This window comes from Perognathus longimembris, chromosome 6 (genome assembly GCF_023159225.1).
Source record: "Perognathus longimembris pacificus isolate PPM17 chromosome 6, ASM2315922v1, whole genome shotgun sequence".
Lineage (NCBI taxonomy): Eukaryota > Metazoa > Chordata > Mammalia > Rodentia > Heteromyidae > Perognathus > Perognathus longimembris.
In genome coordinates this window covers 78,653,251-78,665,669 of record NC_063166.1, presented here as the reverse complement: position 1 = coordinate 78,665,669, position 12,419 = coordinate 78,653,251, and the positions used below count along the sequence as shown (strand labels likewise).

Below are 12,419 nucleotides of genomic sequence, written 5' to 3'. Positions count from 1 at the left end.
TGTAGAGGAGTCTGACTTCCAACCTCAACCCTCTGGATTTCAGCTACCTAAGTAGCTGGGATTGCAGGCCTGAGCCACCATTAGTACTGAGCGGGCATTTTATACCTTTAAAACACACCAGTGGGAATGGCTGTGTGAAGAGCACCTGCTTAGCAAGCAGAAGGCTCTGAGTTCAAATCCCAGTACTGGATGAAAGGAAAATGACAGGGCCACTGGTTTCCATCTGGGATGCCTACGGATTTGAGGTGAGTGTCTGAACTTGCTGGGGGGGCGGCGGGCTTGTGGCAGCCAGCAGGCGTCCACTGTGGCCTCTGCGTATTCCAGGCTCTGGGCAGCCACGCACTCCAGTGCCCACAGCCTTGTTTTCCTTTGTGTCTGCAGATGCAGCCATCACAAATGAGCTCTTCTTTTAAACCTCAGGACGCTGGCAGTATTTCCACCACGTCGGCTTGGCAGGGATTGCCTGTGTCCTCAAAACTGTCCCAAGTCGGGGAGTGGACAGCCAGCCTCCTGCTTGAGCCCTCTGCACTGTCTGAAGCAGCCACCACCTTGTGCTTCCCCATCCCAGATCCTCACCCCGGTCATCACCACAGACACAAGACGTGGCAGTGGTGGAGAGGCACAGGGGAGCCACAGGAGCGGAGACTGACGTGCTGCACGCTGCACTGTGAACTGGGGAGCCAGTGGCTGCCCCATCGTAGTGTGCCATGCTTCCCTTGGCAATTCCACCGGTTGCACTGCCAGCCGTGGGCTTGCTCTCAACCTGTCAAGATTCCTGGAGTTCGTCTCACTGACTTCCTGAACTCAGCCTCTTCATGGATCCCCGGCTTGCAGGCAGTGCGGCCGGCGATCAGAGCCCGTTCTGGGCTCGGCGCTCATCCCTGATGAGCACAGCAGCCAGCCAAGCGGTGATCCTATGCAACCCCGACCTCCCAGCGCACCTGAAAACCTCCACCGTGGCCGGGAGCTGTGGGAGAGCTATGGGCCACGGCTCCTTACCACAGGGCCCAGGATTTCCCCTCCTGCTCTCTGGGTTGGGCCAGGCTGTGTGCTGCAGTCACCTCAGGCTAGATTGCGAGCACGAGGAACAGCCCCATCTGTGGGTTAAGGTCTTGTGGCCAGAATAATATGCCCGAAATCCCCCAAACTCACAGGCATGTGTCCAGTTCATCACTGCTGGACTGGCAGCCAGAGGAAGGAGTCAGGGCTGGGAAGGTGACTCAGCGGTGGAGTGCTGGCCTAGCATGCATGAGGCCCTGGGCTCACAGAAAGGGCCGGAAGTAGCATTGTGGCTCAAGTGGCAGAGCACTAGCCCAGAAATGGCGCCCAGCCCAAATGAGTTCAAGCCCCAGGACTGGCAAAAAACAAAACAATAACAAACAGAAGGGAGCCTGTTATCTCGAAACAGCCATTAGAACAAATATTCGTGTGTGTGTGATGGTAAGGAAAGGAACTTCAGACCCTTGCAATCTAGATAGGCCTTTTTGGCTTATGGCTCATGTTCTACCACCTGAACCACAGCTCCATTTCTGGTTTCTTTGCTGGCCAATTAGAGATAGAGAATCTCAAGGATTTGTCCTCTGTTGTTAAGCTTTGAACCCTGATTGTCAGATCTCAGTAGCTAGGGTTACAAGCATGAAATGCTGGCGCTCGCGTGTGTAAGTGCACTGGTGCGTGCACCACACAGCGCCACTCCCAGCTTTTGGTGGTCAAGTAGAGGTAAGTCTTATGGAATCTCTTGCCTGGGCTGGCTTTGAACCATGATCCTCATATCTCAGCCTCCTGAGTAGCTAGGATGACAGGCGTGAGCCGCTGTCTATATTCCTTTAACAAGACAGGTATCTGTACATACAGGTATTTGGACTATTATAGAAAACATACTACATAGGTTATAACTTGTCTATAATACACCAAGTCATAAAGCACATTTTTGCTTTACCAAGTAAATGCTAATTGTTCAGAAGTTGAAAATACAAAACTGTATACCAAAAATGCTACCCACTTTGTTAAGAGGGGGAAACAAATGAACCCAAGTGTTTAAAATTCCGTCAGGAATATAAATGAATTTTAATATTTTCTGTTACTTCCCATATTTTCAGAGAAAAATACATTAGATTGCTAGGCAGCTTTCCTTTCGGAGTGCTCATTCTGCACAGGCTCTCAGCTTGAGAGATTTACATGCATTATCTCGTTTTGCTCTTGCACGTGCCTGGCAGGGTAACTAGCACCCTCGAGTCTCAGAAGAGAAACAGGTGTCAAATCATCTGCTGCAGGTGTGCCAGTGGAACACTTGTAAATCACACCCAGAGCTTGTGGCACTATGGAGCTACAACTGCAGATAAAAGCACCAGACTTCCTGTTAGGAATTAAAGACATGTTTGCAAGGTATGGGGGCTTATGCCTTTGATCCCAGCACGCAGCAGGCGAGAGCAGGAGGATGGAGGGTTCTAGGCCAGTCTCTAGTAGACATGTTTGCTTGGCATCTGCTTAATCAGCCCAAGCGGAAGCTGCTGTGGAACCACTCACTCCCCAAGCCCCAGCGAGCAAGGCCGAGCCTGCCGAAATGCCGCCGAGCGCTAACTGGAAACCAGTGGCGTGCGCCGGAGCTCCGCCCAGCCTCCGCCCGCAGGCGGAAGGGCGCAGGGACCGGGCAGCCGCCATTCGGAGCCACGCCGGCGGTCCCCGCAGCTCGTGCGGCTACCCAGGAACTGCCACCAAGTTCTAGAAGCTAAGCCCAATCCAGATTAACCTCTGCATCCCCCTTGTTTAAAAAAAAAAAAAAAAGATTAATCTGAGTTTTAAATGATTTAGAAATTTGGATTTTTATGGAGTCCAGAGGGCAAAACAGATTTAAAGAAATTCATTTTTATAAACGTATCAGAGAGCACCAAACCTGTCCTTCGATGTTCTTAGATACATGTTTTAGGTTTTACTTTATTGCTAATTACAGAATGAAACTATGAAATGTGCACTGCTTGGCGAGTTACACTTTGTAAAAACTTTCTCACATTTCCAATAAAGGCTTAAAGAAACAGACGACATACAGAGACAAAAACACGAACCGGCAACAGCTTCCAAACAAAGGGTTTAGTAACAGAAACTAGTCTCCACAGTCAGTGTCCGCCAAAAACGTGAACTTATCCAAACCGTGCAAATGTTCAACTCAAACAGACGTGCGCGGCCTCCGCACCCAGGCCGCCCGCCCGCCCGCCCCTCCAGCCCCTCCAGCCGGCAGGGCCGCGTCCAGTGTCCTTTACCGTCGACGGAGTGGCGCCTCGTTCAATGGAAACCCGTGCTTGTCTCAATGCAGCTGAGCTCAGGCCGCGCGGCGGCGTCTCGCGTGCGTGCGTGCGTCACAGCAGCGTCACGCTGGCCGCCTGGAGGTAACCCTGCAGATACTGCAGCGCCTCCGCGTTCAGGCTGGTGCTCACCATGGAGGGGACCTGCAGGGAGGGGACCACAGGCGCTGTCCTCGGTACCTGCTCGACGCCCTGTCCCCACCTGGTCCCGCCGGAGCTGCCCGCCATCTCCCTCACTGTCAACCGCAGGTTCAGGCGCCTCGTCTGCATTCACCTCCTGAAGTGGATGTAGCTTAGCGCTAGAGCGCCTGCCTAGCACACAAGAAGCCCTGGGTTCCATTCCTCAGTATCACATACACAGAAAAAGCCAGAGGTGGCGCTGTGGCTCAAGTGGCAGAGTGCTAGCCTTGAGCAAAAGAAGCCAGGGACAGTGCTCAGGCCCTGAGTTCAAGCCCCAGGACTGGCAAAAAAAAAAAAAAAAAAAAAAAAAAGAAAAAGAAAAAGGGCAGTCTAGGGAACCAGTGGCTCACACCTGTAATCCTAGCTACACAGGACGCTGAGGTCTGAGGAACTTGGTTCAAAGCCAGCCCGGGCAGGATTTGGAGACTCTTATCTCTAACCACCAAAAACCTGGAAATGGTTAACCGACCAAAACGGGGTGGGGAGCCAGTGCAGGCCGGTGCAGTGACTCACGCCTGTAACCCCAGCCACTCAGGGACGCGGGGGGTTGAGACCAGCCCAGGCTTCCAGTGGTGGTGGGGGGGGAGGGGGGACAGGGACGGGGGACGGCACACCCGCCACCCCGACATGGGGAGCACTAGCACTAGAGGAGGACGACAGTGCACACCGGTGTGGATATAAAGCAAGCACAGCGGGCACAGGGCTTGCCGGGCCGCTTCCATGCATGTCTGAGCTTCTCCATAAACAAAAAGATGAACAGTTCAAGACGAAGCAGCTGTAACAGCTGCTAGGCACAAGGCTCTATGGATGGCACTGGCTGGGCCGAACGGAAACCCCTGTGTACAGCACTTCAAGGCCAATACAGAGAGAGGGTAGCGGGCTAAATATAATTTCCCTCTCCTCAAGTGATTCTAGAACAAAAAACAGGAGGGAAGAAGAGCTGCGCCTTTAAAGGAAGTTTTCTGTAAGCTTGTTGGGAGGCTGTGCGTGCAACGACACTGAGAACACTGATGTCCTGCGGCCCGCCCCCAGCACCCTCCCCCCCCACTCACCCTTCCCGGACAGGCCGTGGACAGCTTGTGAAGCGACTGTGCCAGGTGGATTTTGGGGTTGTTCACCATCTGACCTACAGGGTCATGCTCCTTCTTGCCGGCGAACGCCAGCTGCGAGAAGGCGGTCTGGTAGCCGGGCGTGTCCTCGATGTCGATGAAGTGCTCTTCGTCGGGGATGCTGTCATCCTCGGGTAACTCGAAGAGGCCGATGAGGGACTGCAGCAGCGGCGTCCTGCGCGGGAGAGGGCGGGGCCGACAGGGAAACCCTTGAAGGCAGGCTCACAAGCGCAGTGCAGAGGGAGGGGGGTTTAAGATGGCCCTGACGCTTCTGCCTGCCCGGGACCCTGTGTGGAAGGGGATGCGTGGAACCAAGGGAGAAAAGACAATCTGAGGGCGGGGATGGGGGGGACACATCTCCAGGTGTCCGTACAGTTTCCTGGGGTGATGTTGGCAAAGGGCTCTGAGTCCCCCGCTCCCCAGGAAGAATCAGAGCAGTCTCCCATGTTCCTCAGCCGGCGGGAGCTGGGGGTGGGGGTGGGGGGAGCTGAAGGTGAGGGGCCGCCTACCACAGCTTCGTGTACTCGGTGTCCATCATTGGCGGACACTCGGTGAGTAACTTGGTGATGCCAACTGCACAGATCTTTTTCTCGACATTTCCAGATACTTTCTGAATTTCAGGAATAATGATTTTTTCCAAAACCATTCCAAACATTCTATTAAAACAAGATAATTTACTCTTAAGCGGATGAAGTAGCTGTCTACTAAATAACAGGTATTTACAATCAAGGGACTCCTTCTGAATAGATTATATAAAAGGGCTGCTTCTTCAGGCCAGGGGGAGAGCTAGAGATGACAAATAAAACAAGAAGGTTTGGGCTGGGAATGTGGCTTAGTGGTATAGTGCTAGCCTTGCATGCGTGAGGCCCTGGGTTCGATTCCCCAGCACCACATACAGAAACGGCCAGAAGCGGCGCTGTGGCTCAAGTGGCAGAGTGCTAGCCTTGAGCAAAAAGAAGCCAGGGACAGTGCTCAGGCCCGGAGTCCAAGCCCAGGACTGGCCAAAAAACAAAAACAAAAAACAAAATACCCAAAAAAAACCCAAACCACAACCAAAAACCAAACCGAACAAAATATATGGAAGCGTAGCATTCAAGCAGGGCCCTTGCCTGGTAAGTGCAAGGCCCTGAATTCAAAACCCAGTACCAGAAAGTATGAAAAAAATTTGTCCCATCACTGTAGCGGCAAGGATCCTGCAAGTTTTCCACAATTATAGATGACACAAAATCCTTATACTTTGTTTCAATAAATTCTGTGAAATACAGAGAGCAGAGCGAAGCCGGACCACTGTCTTCTGGTGAGGTTTGGTCTTTAGAAACGGTGCAGACTCAGGCTCCCACTGGCGGGCCCGAGAGTCCCCGAGAGGCTTCTCTACATCTGGGAACTCTACAATCTGGTATCTTCCAGTTAATTCCTACGTTAGCAAATCTGAAATGTTTGGGGGCATAATTCAGAAATAGGGATTTATCTTTCCCCTAAGAGCTGTCCTGTCTCTACCCCGGCTGAGTTCCCTTCCCCTGCCACGGAGGTGCTACCACATGGCCTTTGTGCACACACTGAGGGAAATAAAAAAGCTTTCCTGGTCCCCAGAGACCTCCTTTGGAGCCCCTTCCTCCTGGCCTGACAAGGCAGGCTAATGGAGAGCACAGCCCACCGACCGCAGTGCAGAGCCCTGGCTGGGGAGGGATGGGAGAGGGCAGGCGAACTCTGGGAGCTGAGAAACCCATCGCAGGATCTTCCTTTTACAACTCCACGCCTAAAAACAGTACCAAGCTATACACATACTCCCTTTAAGACAGAACCACGGAATCACCTATAAAACAGCTACTTTTCTTTTCTTGCCAGTCCTGGGCCTTGAACTCAGGGCCTGAGCACTGTCCCTGGCTTCTTTTTGCTCAAGGCTAGCACTCTGCCACTAGAGCCACAGCGCCACTTCTGGATGTTTTCTATATATGTGGTGCTGGGGAACCGAACCCAGGGCTTTATGTATATGAGGCAAGCACTCTTGCCACTAGGCCATATCCCCAGCCCTTCTGGCTTTTTCTATATATGTGGTGCTGAAGAATTGAACCCACAGCTTCTATGCCAAGGCAAGCACTCTACTACTAGGCCATATTCCCAGCCCCAATCAGCTAGTTTTCTTTAAACCAATAAAAATGGTCTTCTTTTTAAAAGTAAAATGCAACTATTTAAAAATATTTTAAAATATCTTTGTTTCTAAAAACAAACAAAAAAACTTACTTTGGTTGTATACCATCAAATATTTCCTGTAAGGCTAGTGCCCCATATCTTATGCAATACAAATTAATGAAGACTAGGAAACCTGTTGAAAGATGCAGAATGTCAAAAGAGGATGCAAGTTTACTGTAACCCGAACTACCATTCCCACTGAAGCCCGCTGACCAGCTCTGGCCTCAGACCTGCCGCCTCCTGAGAAAGCCTGTGCGTGAAATTTCCCTTCATACTGGAGGCCTTTATAAACACTCTGAATCCGATCTCCATCATCACGTCTTTCTTATGTTTTTGTGCTGATCCTGGGGGTTGAACTCAGTGCCTGCACACTGTCCCTTAGCTTCCTGTGCCTACATCTAGCACTCTACCACTTGAGCCACTGCTCCACTTTTAGCTTCTTAGTGATTAACGGGAGATAAAAGAGCCTCACAGAATTTCCTGCCTGGACCGGCTTCAAACCCTGATCCTCAGATCTGTTTCCTAAGTAGTTAGGATTATAGGCATAAGCCATTGCTTTTATTGGTTTTTTTTGTTTTGTTTTGTTTTTGCCAGTCCTGGGCCTTGGACTCAGGGCCTGAGCACTGTCCCTGGCTTCCTTTTGCTCAAGGCTAGCACTCTGCCACTTGAGCCACAGCGCCACTTCTGGCCATTTTCTGTATATGTGGTGTTGGGGAATCGAACCCAGGGCCTCATGTATACGAGGCAAGCTCTCTTGCCACTAGGCCATATCCCCAGCCCTGCTTTTATTGTTTCTTTTAAAATAATAGACACTCAACCCTGAGGACACACTTCATCTGAAATGAATTTATTATTTGGAGACCACAAACTTCTTAAAGTACTATATATACCTCTGACATGTATAACTAATAAAAAGTTTATCTATAAACAAAGTGTAAGGGCTGAGCTACTTTATTTCTACGAAAACACAGCGATTTACTCACTTTTGATAAACTTCGTGGTTTTGGAATTCTGAAGTCTTTGGAAGAGCAAGATGAAGATTTGTTTCCTGTACTGGTCAACTGATTCACTAAGGAAGTGAAGAAAAGCAACTCTGTAAGTTCAGACTCGCTCCGGAGTACTTGGGGAATGCGTGTTCAATGCACAAGCTGGGGGAAACTCACGGTGGCATGTGCTCTATTATACTGTTGAGAAGATAAAAGCCTTGGTGGTCGTTTGCTTTGGAGGCGATCAACTTCTGGAAGACGCCCAGTAACCCGGGCTATAACCAAGCACAGCAGAAAATCAACAGCCACCTTCACCCGCCCACACTAAGCGGGCAAAATGTATACTGAGAAACGATTCACACAGAATACGGGAGGCTGGACAGAGTCTCACAATAAGCCACTCACTTTCCTGAACTTGAACTCTGTGGCTGTTATTTCCATTTCTACCACAGACAAATGCTAACTGAAGGATGGAGGAGCGCGACAGGAAATGAGGCTGACCAGGAAACTTTACACAGTGGAAATGTCACAGTAAACCCCACCACCCATGCATGATTCATGTATGCTATAAAAATAAATACAAGCTAAAGGCTACTCAATCCAAGTAAATACTTCCCATTTCTATTGAATTTAATGACTGTAAGTGAAGAAAGAAACTGTAATTTTCCACCTCTAGTTGCTTCCAGACAAGCCAAACTCACAATTTTGTCGGCTGCAGCGCTTGCTATGGTGCTGGAGCCGCGTTCTAAGAAGGCCTGGAGGAGCCGCACGAGGGCCGGGATATTCCCGGTTCTCTCCCAGAGCACGGGCTGGAGGAGGTGAGGAAATAAGGCCATGTAGGAGGATGGGATGTCATTTTTGTGTGTTTCCAGCAGCAGTGACATCACTTGAAAGACATATGGGACGAATTCTGTTGACAAAGGTGACATGGAACAGCTGTAAGCGGAGCTGCTCTGCGCGGTGCACCATGGCCACCCACACGGGCTGGGGTGGGGGCGGGGGGAGGGGAGAGGCATTGATGGGGGGACTGGGGGGAGCCACTCCGGGGTGGGGGAGGGGAGGCACTCCAGCGCCTACCCTGCACATCATTCTGCAAGATTTCAGTGAACACCAGAAACAAAGCTTCCTCGAAGTTCACAACAGCAGCAGGGTTAGCTTTGCAGGTTATTCTTATGGACAAGCAAATCGCCTCAAACATGTAATGATTAAAGTGTGGTTTGCTTGGATTCTGAAATTTTAAAACAAAGCCATTAATTATTCTGATAAATGCAGTGACTACAATAAATATAACCAAAACAAACCCAATTCTCTAGGACACCATCTATTCTGCAGTAAGAGGGAAAACATCACAACTAAGTTCAACCAGTGAACTAGTGTCTGTTTGCTACTCATCCTGCAAACGGCAGGACACACCATTTGATTTTTTTTTTTTTGCCAGTCCTGGGGCTTGAAGTTAGAGCTTGGGTGCTCTCCTGAGATTCTTTTCTCAAACTTTACCACATGAGCCACCGCGCCACTTCCAGCCTTTTCCGAGAAGTTTCTTGGGGATCAGAATCTCAGACTTTCCCGCCCAGGCTGGCTTCAAACTGCAATGCTCACATTTCAGCCTCTTGAGTAGCTGGGATGACAGGTGTGGGCCACCATCTTTATACAAGCTTGGTCTCCCAGAGCTGAGGACGTGCCTTCCCCCATGGCTCTCAGTGAGCCGGCACTGTAGGCCATGACAAGGGAACACAGGGGAGCCTGGCCCAGGCCCTCCACCCGCGGCCAGAGGTTCTGAGTAGAAACAGCGTGGAGCAGGGGAAAAATCAAGCGCACCTTCCAAGCCAGCCCTTACCTTACTAACAACTAAGAGCTTCTGTGTGAGCTGAGTGATGAGGGTGGGGATGTAGGGAATTATGGCTTCTTGTAGGAGGGAGAAACTTCTCATGATAGCTGTAAAATACAAAAACAGCACAAATATAACATTTGGTAAACTTTAGAACAGAACAGTGACTGGAGGCAGAGCCTACTGATTAAATGCAATTTAATGATGCTTAGATAGCTTCCTGTATTTAGAAATAACCTAGCTTTCCCTTCTGTCTAAAATCAGGACAGAGGTTAGCAACACAATTTCACTAGGGAACCCTGTGTGCTTCTAGAAGGCCCAAGGCTCATGGAATTTAGAAAGGGCCAATGACAAACAAGCAGCAGACTAGGAAAGCAGACGGAGAGGTGAGCTGACAGGCTGAGCAGTGGAAAGGAAACGACTCAGGGCTTCTAAGCAAAAATCGCTAGCAGAAAATATCTAGCCTTGGTCTAAAAGAAATGTAATCTCAATGTACAGAAAACTGAAAGAGAATGTCAGCTACCCTTTTCCCTAAGATTAAACATCCAAGGGGAAAAAAATGAAAGTACATATAAAGTTGCATATTGTAAAAACACTGCTCATTAATTGGTGCCTTAAAACATGTAGCAAGAGAAATCTATTTGCAAGCGAAATAGATGATGGTTTTCTTCCCACAACCTCACTTCCAGAGTGAGTTGCTGGCTGAGCAGAACACCAAGCTTAGTAAAGGCGCGCTGCTCTCTTGCCTTTCCCTGAGCTAAACTCCCACTTACCTTTCCACACACTGCCAGGGAAACCCTTCCCTGGCCCGGAGGGAGGGAGGACGAGTTAGTCCCACCATGTTTGTACATGCACATGGTGTTACAGAGAACGGCACTGTGCCCCTGGGGTGCCCTAGGAACCACAGGCCTGCTGGCTGCCATGTGGTGCAGAAAAGCCACCCACAACACCCAGGCACACGCGTGGCTACCACCTAGACACTCCTCTTAGGCTTTCAGGACGCAACAGTGAAAGGAGTGACACGCCCCTGGACTCAGCAACAGGAACCTCCTAACACAGTACCTGGCAGATGACCACAATGGCGGGTGAGCAGTGAGAGCCAGGAGCCGACCACACACTCCACGCTTTACCATGCCATGCAGCAGTCACCAAACTTTTTCTTTTAGCCAGTACTGGGGCCTGAACTCAGGGCCTGGGCGCTATTCCTGAGCTTCCTTTACTCAAGGCTAGCACTCTACCACTCGATCCACAGCACCACTTCTGGCTTTTTCTGTTGATATGATAGTGAGGAATCGAACCCAGGGCTTCATGCATGCTAGGCAAGCACTCTACCACTAAGCCACATTCCCAGCCCCAAATATTTTTGTATGATTTGCTCTCTGGAAAGGAAAAATGAGTGTGCTACAGGTTCTGTAACAAGGGCACTACAGCAAGCTAACACAAGAGAACAAGTAGTACACAAACCATGACTTTTCATTTAAAAATAGCAAAACCTATGTAACATTTGGTTGGTGAACTACACATCTGAAGTATAACTGGAGGGTATTTAGCCTTGTAACCTGAGGTTCGACACTTGGTTATGGTCTGTTCACCAGGGAAATGGCCTACCTTTCATAATATATTCATTTTCTGAAGAGCCAGGAAGTGTGAGAGCTTTGAAAAGGTTTGTTAGCAGAATCTCAACAAACGGTGCGATTTCTGCAGCTGTAAAACTATAGATGAAAAAACAGCTTTCAGTCACTAGCGCCTGAGCTTGCCCCTGTGGAACATCCTGGCTGCTACCAATCACACTTCTTGGCATGAAACGAGCCATCTCCCACCACCAACAGCTGGCGCACAGCTCAGCAAAGTCACTGTGTGCATGTGCTCACGTTACGCTCCTAGTCAGGTGAACAAAACCCAGGTGAACCCAACATCACCAAGACGGCAGAAGCTGTCCAAGGCTGTCAGGTGTCGCCGGCAAGGGCTCTCACTGCCTCAGGAGTCTCCACCATCTACTTCCCATGGAGGCACCATGTTCTCAGCCTCAACACAGGTCCTGGCTGAACTCAGCTCAAAGGATGTCCTTTCAGCCCTCAAGTGCCTCTGAGTATTCTGTGCCTTAAGTTCTTGGTGAAGAAAGAACCTAGAACTGTTTTCTGTTTTGTACTCAGGAGCCCAGATTCCAGAACTAACTCTGAAGACCAGCCTAGAAACACATAGACCCCACTGTGCACTTTAGCCTTGCGCTGCACCAGGCTGGAGAACTCCTTTCCATCAGCAGGGTGACGTCTAAGAGCTTGGCAACAACACAGCATCCACAGAAAAATAGCGGCTGCAGTCTTGCTGAGAACACTGCTGCTACGCTGCACTGTGTTACGGAAGGCCACCTTTGGATAGGCCTCTGTTTTAACTGCCACCTCATGAATGCCATAATCCCCCTCTACCTTGACCTCTACACCACTCTAAATAGCCTGCTTCAAGTTCTTTTTGAATAAAAATATAAATGAAACAAGTACATATTTGATTTTTTTAAATTAGTGCTGAAAATTGGAAAACAACCAGAGAAATCTCTGACAGTGAAGTATACCCCTCACCCCAAGCTAGATGGCACAGAAACTGCTTAGAATCACACACTTACAGAGTGGCGTTGTTAGGCCCTCTCATGGTAAACAGCCTTTCCAGAGCATGTGCTGCATAGGTGTGAACAACAATACTTTCTGCTTGAAGATGATTAATCAAGAGAGGAATAGAGACTAAGAGATGCTCTTTTGGTACCTGAAAAATAAAATAAGGTACATGTTTGAAATAAAAGACAACCAGAAGAGATGGCATGTTGATTTTTAAC

General features: G+C 49.6%; 2 protein-coding genes across 2 annotated transcripts in view; one reads left to right on the top strand and one right to left on the bottom strand.

Moving 5' to 3' along the window:
* Nucleotides 1-12,419, top strand: part of Stau1 (staufen double-stranded RNA binding protein 1) — a 69,519-nt gene that overhangs the window by 49,340 nt on the left and 7,760 nt on the right. The gene's annotated exons all lie outside the window — the stretch shown is intronic.
* The window catches only part of Cse1l (chromosome segregation 1 like), a 32,101-nt gene continuing 22,584 nt past the window's right edge, over nucleotides 2,903-12,419 (bottom strand). Inside the window, exons 15-25 of the mRNA XM_048349593.1 lie at nucleotides 12,213-12,349; nucleotides 11,201-11,304; nucleotides 9,602-9,699; nucleotides 8,842-8,992; nucleotides 8,466-8,674; nucleotides 7,942-8,039; nucleotides 7,762-7,847; nucleotides 6,830-6,911; nucleotides 5,098-5,244; nucleotides 4,532-4,763; nucleotides 2,903-3,443 (exon numbers count right to left, since the gene is read on the bottom strand). Of these exons, the coding sequence (XP_048205550.1) occupies nucleotides 3,354-3,443; nucleotides 4,532-4,763; nucleotides 5,098-5,244; nucleotides 6,830-6,911; nucleotides 7,762-7,847; nucleotides 7,942-8,039; nucleotides 8,466-8,674; nucleotides 8,842-8,992; nucleotides 9,602-9,699; nucleotides 11,201-11,304; nucleotides 12,213-12,349 (1,434 nt within the window). The 3' untranslated portion in view covers nucleotides 2,903-3,353. The remainder of the gene's footprint in view (nucleotides 3,444-4,531; nucleotides 4,764-5,097; nucleotides 5,245-6,829; nucleotides 6,912-7,761; nucleotides 7,848-7,941; nucleotides 8,040-8,465; nucleotides 8,675-8,841; nucleotides 8,993-9,601; nucleotides 9,700-11,200; nucleotides 11,305-12,212; nucleotides 12,350-12,419) is intronic.